The sequence below is a fragment of the Montipora foliosa genome, chromosome 3, assembly GCF_036669935.1.
Source record: "Montipora foliosa isolate CH-2021 chromosome 3, ASM3666993v2, whole genome shotgun sequence".
Taxonomy (NCBI): Eukaryota; Metazoa; Cnidaria; class Anthozoa; order Scleractinia; family Acroporidae; genus Montipora; species Montipora foliosa.
Genome location: NC_090871.1, coordinates 32,795,893 through 32,805,892, shown reverse-complemented (window position 1 = coordinate 32,805,892; position 10,000 = coordinate 32,795,893). Strand labels below are relative to the sequence as shown.

Sequence of the window (10,000 nt, the reverse complement as noted above, 5' to 3'; positions counted from 1 at the left end):
CTTTCGTTGAAAAAAACAAAACATTTATATATGTTATAAGATTAAACGTACGACTTGGTGCTTTTGAACGTACATTATCAAGTTTGAGTAGCAAATGAAAGTGATAAATTCTCGAAAGACACGAAAAATGTGCTCAAACCACGTATCAACGGCCGGTCAACGTTGCAAGATATTTCAATTGCAAGATTGCCGTCACACTCAAGACATGCTTCTTTTATAGAATTTCCAGTATTGTATAACCTGACCACAAGCTTGAGTTATTTAACAAGTTCTAAGATTCTGGAGTCTCGAACCACCGGGTTCACGCAGACGCAGAAGGTCATTCCCGAAAAACGGTACCCGAAAATATCGGGCTACGTTCGGGTGTTTTGAGAAACTTTTTTCGCAACCCGAAAATCACGCCCGAAAAACGCCCCGAAAACTTTACGGGTCATTTGAGAAACGCACGCCTGGTCCAACTTTTGTACCAGCCAGATACTCGGGGACATTTTAACAGTAGCAACGTGGTTTTCTTATTGCATGATACACTCAAGAAAATTCAGTTTGTAGTCGAACTTGTAGTATACCACACAACTTTAGAAACATGTTTAAGAGGGGCAACCCTAAAATCCGGAATCCGGAATCCGGAATAACAGGTCATTGTTTTACCAATACAGAGAGTAAAAACTATCCTAAACATTCATAAAAGCTACCCTTAGGCCTAAAAACGTTTGTTTAGGCCTAATTAGGCCTAAGGTTAGCTTTTATGAATGTTTAGGATAGTTTTTACTCTGTATATTGGTAAAACAATGACCTGTGATTCCGGATTCCGGATTCCGGATTTTAGGGTTGCCCGTTTAAGAGCGTTTTCAAGCTCTTTAAAGCGGTCTTACAGGCAGCCAACTTTTTTAATGAAGAGAATGTCGACAATGATATCAACCGCCCGGTAGATGTCTTGTGCATGTCATTCTTTTCACTCCAGTGGACCGAAATGTGCTCCTTTGTAGGAATTTAGTATGAGGAAAGCTAGCCGAAGACTTGGCTTTCAAAGGGTATAGAAATCTATTAAAGTTCCCGAATGAAGGAACAAACTCAATCATGCATAATTTAAATGTTATTAATCACAGAAGAGTCTCAAGTACATAATTACCACCAACGGTGGTGTCTTTTCAAAGCAAATTACCGTATAAGAGTTTCGACATTTCGCGTCGTTTAGAGCGTTGGACCTGAGTTTGTAAATAGGCATGGTTTGGCTATCTTTATAGTTAGTATCACCCAACTAGGGGACTAATGCAAATCCTGCATTTTGATTGACTACGCTACTAGAGGACTATTATTAATAGTCCTCGAGTAGCGAAAAGCGTGACGCTTTCTTTCGTTTTATTCCAAAATAAATATTTCTTCAACTTGCTTTTAATAATAAAAAAGTCTCTTCTTACGAGCCAGAAGGCTCATTCAGGCCGGCGCTTATCTCCAGTTTCTGTAGCATGAAGCGACTAGGAGTATTTATACTCCCCCCTGGATGGGATGCTAGTCCATCGCAGGGTTACCCCCAGCATTACGCCGGTACCCATTTATACACCTGGGTGGAGAGAGACACCGTGAGAGTAAAGTGTCTTGCCCAAGAACACAACGCAATGTCCCCGGCCAGGCCCCGAACCCAGACCACTCGATCCGGTGTCGAGCACACTAACCATGAGGCCACCGCGCCTCCAACTTGCATTTACTAACTTTATTACTGTCTTTTCTGTCCGACTAGTTGGGTGATACTAAAACAATCAGACCCTTCGCCCTCAAGGGCCACGGGTCAATAGCCCATTCGGCTTCTCCTCATGGGCTATTGACCCGTAGCCCGCAAGGGCTACGGGCCTAATTGTTAATTAGCGCCCAACTTGTTGCGTTTATTTTTATTTTATCATTTGTTTCACTGGCCTCGAAAAGCCGTACAGGAAGGTAATCAATTTAATCAACCCTGCATTAAAAATGAGGGAGTTGCAGATTCCTCCTGGTTATTCTTTACTCCTCACCCCCTCCCCTCTTGACTTTTCCTCGCTCCCAGTCTCTCCTCCTTACCACAAAAACGAAGAACGGAGGGTCAAGGCTATATTTTAATTATGTTGGCTTCAATTGAGTAAAAACATACAGGTTCTGTTTCGTGGTTGAACTTTAGAACCCAACTTGTTTTAGATACTCTCGTTCTACTCCCGTTTCGATGTTTACTCCAATACTTGAAATCTTCCCACTTCTTCCCGTTTACCATAAGTAAAGGACAGCATATCTCAGAAGTACAGTTTAATACAATATCTGGGCCTAAAACAATGTCCAAATTGCTCAACAACATCAGAAGCAAGTCTCGTGTGTAACGGCAGGTTTAAAACACAGGCCGTGACATGTCACAACTTATCTGATAGTGTTTTGAAAGGAAAATTAAGTGAAAGGCAATATATTTTCCATGTAACGGTTCACTTCGCATGATTATTCGCCTTGGCCAGGGTAAACTACTCTTTTAAGTCAGCACAAAATTGTGCTGTGTTGTTTCGAACAGATTGACCCCATTCGTAGATGAGGAGGGAGCGCTTCCTGTGTGGTAGAGAGTGTTGCATCATTTGTGTTGATCTGTATGTCCTTTTATTTTCCTGTTAACAGGAAAAGTTTGTTAACTGTTGTTAAAGTGAAGTGAAGTTATTTGTCTCTCCCCTCGGGGCTTTTCAGGACTAATTTACAATGGTCTTTGTAGGGGACTTTGGATCAGACTGCTTGGTACGAAGTTTACAATTTATTTAGGTAGTAAAAGATGCCCCCGACCAGATTAGGTCAGACTACAACACCGGGGACAATGTTCCCTACTCTTTTCGACAATTAAGTGGGTTCTTCAACGTCTCATATAATCTGGTTTCCAAGAAGGGCTAAGAGACAGGACATCCGAGAAGACTTGAAAGTCTAACCATTTGCGAGTGTAATTACAAAGGCAGCACTTTTTCCTCAGTTATTTTAAGACCCTGAGTGTTGGCCCGGCCGGAGTAGAACTCACGACCTCCCGCATATCAATTCCATGCTCAACCAACTGAGCCACCGGTACGCGGTTCATTGTTCTCGAAACAAGGGAGATTACTGAGTAAAGCGACATCCCCGTCGTCTTCTTAAGCTGTCTATCAATAGATCTAGAAAATACTTCCTAGACTAATCCAGTCGGCTAGATGAGATGATTTTTTGCACAAAAATGACTCAGTGAAATACTATTTCCCGTGAATGGAGACCATGAAACGGATGCTTAAGTCCTTTTTAAAACCTTCGAAGAGGTGACATTCCACTGCAACCCCGGAAGCATACCTAGAGATGTCGCAGTCGCATCCTCACTGAGATTCTTGCACCTTTGAAGACCATCAATTAGAAAATAGCAACTGTTTTGCGCTAGGTTACCACGGTCTCGACGTTCGGTCTGTTCAAAATTATTCATTTACTTCAATGTCCAAGTCATGTGTCCTCTACTCTCTTCGTGACCTGTTCTCCGAATATTTTTGGCTAGTGCTATTTTTTGAAACAGCAGCAATATACTACGATTACTGAATATTTTGTCTATATCATAAATCTAGCTTGGAAACAACAAGAATAAAACTGAGCTATGAAGCCACAGAGTTAGCCGGTCAATCGGCTGGGCTCAATTTATACCTTTCTTTCATCAAGTCCTTTCACGGGAAAACATGAACCAAACAAATTGACCTGATTCCAACTTCATAGCTCAGTTGGTAGAGTATGGGAAGCCAATTGTAGCAATATCTAATAAATGGATATTTCAATTCAAAGAGTCTATTTTAGTTCAATTCAACGCATAAATTTATGTTCAATGTACTTTTTTTGGTTCAACTTCCGATTTTGCATTCAATACATTTTGGTATCATTCAATGCGATTGCTTCGGTTTAACCTTTTCTTTTTAAATTTCAAGAGCACATTTTGCGTCCAACACTTTTTATTTCGTTCAACGCGATTTACTTTCGTTCAACGATTTATTGCACAGCGGTTGAGGGGTTAGTAATCTATGTATGACCCACCATACATTGAATACTAACCGACAAAGGTTGGATTATGTTTTAAGCCTAATAAATCTAAGGGTGCGTTCGATTGACCGTATTCCGGAATAGGAGTAGATGGAATATAAGTTAAAAATCCTTCGTTTTTACGGAGATTCACAATAAAATTGTCAAAATTCTGCTAAAATGCTATTTTAAACATATTTTTATTATCCTTGCTGCTTCGAAACGCGCCAAACATACCGTTTTCATCATCACTCCACGTATTCTTATTCCGGAATAGGGTCAATCGAACGCGCCCTTTAGATTAGCTTTTGTGAATGGTTTGGGTTCTTTCAGTTGTGGTAAATCGCAGAATCCAACCTTTTTCGGTTTACATGGACTACTAACAAACTTTGTTCCAGCCTCCCGTGACCTCACGAGATCAAGAGGGACTAGCCAATAGTGGTCAACCGCTGTGCAATAAATCGTTGAACGAAAGTAAATCGCGTTGAACGAAATAAAAGTGTTGGACGCAAAATGTGCTCTTGAAATTTAAAAAGAAAAGGTTAAACCGAAGCAATCGCATTGAATGATACCAAAATGTATTGAATGCAAAATCGGAAGTTGAACCAAAAAAAAGTATATCGAACATAAATTTATGCGTTGATTTGAACTAAAATAGACTCTTTGAATTGAAATATCCATTTATTGAATATTGCTACAATTTGCATTGCACCAGCATCGCAGAGATCATGGGTTCGAATCCAGGTGGAGCCGCCGGCTTAAATTGTCCATTTAAGTGCGAGGATCATTTCTCTCTTTCCTCTAAGGCCCGCAAATCAAATATGTACATTTTAGCCGTGCGAAGAAGGTCCGATGCTCCATTATTCAGGGACTTCCTACTTATTTAAAAGGTTTTGGGAAGTCAGGGGCGTATCTATGGGGAGCGTGCATGGGGTGAGCTCCCCCCCCCCGCTCTTTAAAATGACCCGCGCCTTTCTAATACAACTGATATTCGGCAGCAAAAAAGAAAAAAAACCTCACCAGTCAGCTAAAAAAAAAACCTTGGATCCGCCCATTGAAGTGTTGTACTATAGAAATGGAGGAAACAAAATACAAAGTACGGTTGAAACTTTCACCTTTCGGCGGCAAGCATTCGCTTTGTCCTTTTTGCCTCCAATCACTGGACCCCCTCTCCCCACCCTTCCCTCTGCAAAGGGGACCATCATGGGAGATTTACAATACGTCACTTGATTGGACATATTAAAAAAGGGGACTTTGTCAGGACAGCGATCGATCGAAGCATGTCTACTGTAATCTTCTAGAGATTTGATCTTAGTTTCATTAAACAATCGTTGAGTTATCGAGTACGTCTACACCTCTCATCCCTTTTTGTTGCATTCTAAATCAAATGGTATGGACTGAATGAAATTTTATTGAAAAATCAGTTAAAAAACAATCTAACTAATGGATACAAATTTACCATTTTTGTAAAGCGTTTCATTGCAATAAAAAAGGAAAAACTTCGTGGAGCTGTAACTGGTAACATATTGAGGGGCTACTGCTTTAAATGCACGCCAAAGCGATCATTCACACTTTAAAGACGTTAAATCGCTAGTGACGGACAAAAAGGCTTAGACCAGTGTAACTAAGGCTAATAAAACTATCGGCGCTGTCCCTTGGTAAGTAATGATAAAAAATGCACCAATTCACAAATTGCTATACATTGTTAGCAGGCTTAGGTGACAGACCTCATTTGGTGCTGTGGTTGTGGATTTTTTCAAGCATTTGTTTTTCTTTTTCGATCTTCTCCTTGATTTTTTCTACCATGTGTTCGGAGTTTGGCATTTCTTTCAACAATGCACTAAGCTTCTCCGTGTTCAGGCCGATTTCTTCCTTCATTTGCCGAGCGTCATTCATGGTAAGCTGACCCCACTTTCCATTGTCGTGCTTACGGAAATCCTCAATATCAAGCTTTCCAGAGTGCTTGTCATTGAGCCTTGACTCGTCTTCAAACTTTTTGCTACCCCAGGGAGTGCGCTCTCGTGTGTCTTTCCCATAAGCCGCGTTGAGGTCCATTCTATCATCAGTCTGAAATAATAAGAGAATCGTCCAGATCACTTTGGTATTTCACAAAATTAGTAGGGAAACATATAGCCTTAGGATACTTTGTCGCAGGTTGCTCTGCCGTTGAGCCTCGGGTGGACCGCGATTGGCATGGTGACGAAACTCCCCGCGGCTTCGCCTCTTCGTAGCCGTTCGCAATCGCGTCTAAAACACAACCGACCAACCATCGATTTTTCTTAATCGCGCGTGTTTAAATAATCCCACTATAAAATATCCCGCCAGTACACAGGCTTGTGAAAACATGGATATTGTTAAGAGCTGTACTGTCACTTATCCTTCCGCGTTCATTCCAGTATGATTTTCCGGCGCGCCTTAAACCATATTTAAAGGGAGGCTGAAGATTCTTAGCTCTTCAATGAATTCGTCCTTCTGTCATTAACTACAAGGGTCAATGTGAGTTGGAGGGTTAATAATTATTTTGAAAGAATCGAATCATAGCGCCCTTCATTCACTTGTGGACACTAACGGTCAAATTTCAAACGACGGTTGGATTGGTTGTATGGGTAACGTACCCATAAGAAATATTTCCAATGTAGTGTTTTAATTTATCGTTGTCAGGCAACATTGGTATGAAATCTCAACCTCACCCCCAGACACCTCCTTTTACTGATCCCTCGCGTTTCACAGACGAAGATGATCCCTGGGAACTAAGTTGTTTCTTCTTATTAATTTATGATCGTGGTGAGCATAATCATTGATTTAGCAGCCAACAGAAAATCTTTTTCTTCTTGTGGTCTAAGTTGACTTCTTCTTTTCTCATGAACGGAATTCCGTCCGGTTGACTGATCGTGCAATACCGGTATATCATTAAAAGCAAAAAACACAGGAAAGAAAGGTTAAAAACAATTAAATAAACGACGAAGTTCTCGCTAAAGAAGTAAAAATGAGCAGAATTTACTAACGAATAAAAACCCGGCTAAGTAAAGAGAAAAATTCCACAAACACGTATTACAAATCTAGGCTTTTCTGCGGTGATTTAATTTATGTAACAATGGCAAAGCCCCTTTTCTCTTGCAATTTGCCGAATTCCTGAAACAACCAGGAACATCGTAATTTCTTTATAGCGTTCAGTCAGATTATTTTTCAGCGTCATGATCCGGTTTCAGCCAATAGTTTTCACATGAACACTTAAAATTGAAGGAGTTCTATCTTACCCAAGGGCGGTTTTCGCTGATTCAGAACAATTTCCTGTTGCATAACCAAATGATCATTCTTCGCCAATGATTAACATGGTTCATACAAAGAGCAGCATACTGAAAACTACATTGAAACCAATTGAAATTCACAGTTATAATCATTAAAACCGATACAAGACAGATCTATAATCTTGTTCCTGAACTAGCAAGTCAGGCTTTCAATTTAGTGAACTTTACCCAAGTCCATTCCAAGATTCTCTTTGTGAAACCATTTGTTTCTTTCCTTTTTTACAATTCAAACTTTTCTGACGCCATTCTTAGCGATAGGATAGCGTGTAAACAACATCACTGATAAACCAAGCAATATAGGTGTTCCATTTCTCTAGAATGCCTTGTGCTTAACAAACCGCATCAAGTCAGCCAGTTGTCTTTTGCCAATGATATTCCGGTGAAACTTTGCCACCTCTTTTCTGACATCGTTTTTAACACATTTGCAAGGAGGTATTACGGACGAGAAACAATTTTTTAAAGAAATCTGTCCTTTTTTTTAGAAACGAGGACTGCACCTACAGCTATAATTATAATCCCATACTCAAGGTTGGGGGTCGGCTGTATTAGCATACGAAGTTCCTTCTATCCCCATAATTGTTTTAATTTTTATAATGGACTGAAAAACATCGACGAACTTGTCCTCATGCACAGCAATTAGTGAGAAATGGAAGACTACACGGGTAGATGAAGATCGACTGGTGTAAGATAGAAAATCTGAACATTTTTACAGGATTCTTGGAGAAAACTATGAAGCCCTGTACGTGAAGCGACGAAATCTTTGGAGCGTGTCTTAGCCATGAATCTACCACAACACCACAACAATTCATAACAAAGACACACAAACAAACATTTGGAATAAGATTCTCTAGGTTCTCTTTTTTATGAAAAAAAGAAAAAAATCTCGCATTGCCCATTTCTGTTCGATCACAATGCGGGTTTTCCGCGCGAAATGCGGAAATGTTTCATCTTTTCACATGTTTGAAAACGTATCATTGAATTGTGAGTTACTCATGGCCTTTTAAAAAGGTATTTGGAGCCTACTTAGCAATAAAAGCCATTTATCTAGCAATTCACATTATTGCTCTACCGTTTTCTTGAAGACGTCAAAGTTGCGTTCATCAGGGTACATTCGCTTTTTGGAGTGATTCTCGTCTCGCATCATCATTTTGTGATCCACATCGTAGCGAGATTCACGGTCGTACTCGCTGTCTGCGCTTCTCTTGTGTTCTCTTCGTCCATCCACTGCTGCGATGCAAACATAAATGGCAATCAGCACGAAGAACCTCATCATGAAGACTTTTTACGCAGCTTGATAACGACTGATCCAAGTACCGCAAGGCTCGTTGTATGTGAAACTTTCTATATGCAATTGCATCTATAGAAGATCACGCCTGATGACGTCAACTACATTGGGTTTGCCAGCCATTCAAAACAAAGATCCCGGTTGAGGTTCATTGACGTATTGACAGCAAAATCAACCAAAAAATAATGGTTGTTCTTTTCATTAAAAAGACTAAACGTAATAAACAAAATGTCACGGAATTTGTCATGCATAACAAAACGTCTGTTCTCACCATAGCTTAGAACCATTTTCAAGTTTTCAAACAAAGCCTCATGAAAATGTTTTAAGTAAATTCGACTGTTTCTTGTGGCACGAGCCGGAACTGAGCAGCACCGTTGATTGGTCAGGGAATCACGAGAAGGTCCCTGTTCTTAGAAGTCCATAGATAAAGTCTGCGAATGCGCTATCACTTATTAATAGCTTTGGAATTAATCCGAATGCGCTGGAAGTAATTATCAGCAAAATTAGTTTGTCGGAGTTGTTTGTTTTGTAATCCTCGAAAAGCCCCTCGAAGGGGGCGGTCAATAAAAGATTTGTAATACAAAATTTCTTTGCCCGTAGTTTTCAATATCCGTCTTTGCCTGACAGCTTTTCGTAACTGCACTCAAAAGGTACTTCTTTAGCCCCACTGTTTAGCTCTTCCTACCAAGGATAGATCATCCCGTTAGATGATCTGATGACCACAAACTAATAAGTTTGCACAACTTATAAGTACGTAGTATTTGACGTCATCTCGGCTAACCAGGCCAAAATTCACATGAACTGCACTAGAATTCGTTGAGTTACCCTAGGTGGAAATCAAGCTAGTTCACTTATTACTTCCTACGAACTCCCGTTATAAGGACTGCTTTTCACCATGGTCCAAAGCAAGCATAAGCACAAGCAAAATGCGTAGCTAGGATCTTGCTAATCGGATGATAGTCCCTCCCTAAAGCGCGATTAGAAGTGTAAAATCCTGAAACCATATCAATTTTTGTATGGCGTTTACTTTTTCTGCCGAACAAAATCGAAGTAATCGCGTCGATTTAATTCGTTTGCGTTCGGTAGTCGAACTTAATCGAACTCACTAAAAAGTTCCAGTTCAATTATGTTTGATTACCGAACCCAATCGAACATCAATCAGACGACTGAGTTGGATTGATTTTTGGTTCGGTTTTGTTCGATTGACTACGCCGGGAGTAATTGCAGACCTTTTTTCCGGAAAAAATGTACTGCATATGTAACAATACGAAGCTATATTTAAACATTTACAATATGTGATTTAGGTTGAGTTGTTAAAGAAGACCTAAAAATATGTCAGGTCCACACTCCTGTGAAAATATTGGTCATGATGAATAAATTATGTGGAAAAATA

The 10,000-nt window shown here is 40.1% G+C and overlaps 1 protein-coding gene across 1 annotated transcript; it reads right to left on the bottom strand.

The window, feature by feature from the left end:
• Positions 1–5,407: 5,407 nt before the first annotated feature.
• On the bottom strand, positions 5,408–8,678 carry LOC137997312 (uncharacterized). Its single transcript, XM_068843229.1, has 2 exons — positions 8,392–8,678; positions 5,408–6,081 (listed from the first exon to the last, which is right to left on the bottom strand). Exons 1-2 carry the CDS (start codon positions 8,593–8,595, stop codon positions 5,743–5,745), a joined length of 543 nt encoding a protein of 180 aa, XP_068699330.1. The 5' UTR covers positions 8,596–8,678; the 3' UTR covers positions 5,408–5,742.
• Between the last annotated feature and the right edge of the window lie 1,322 nt (positions 8,679–10,000).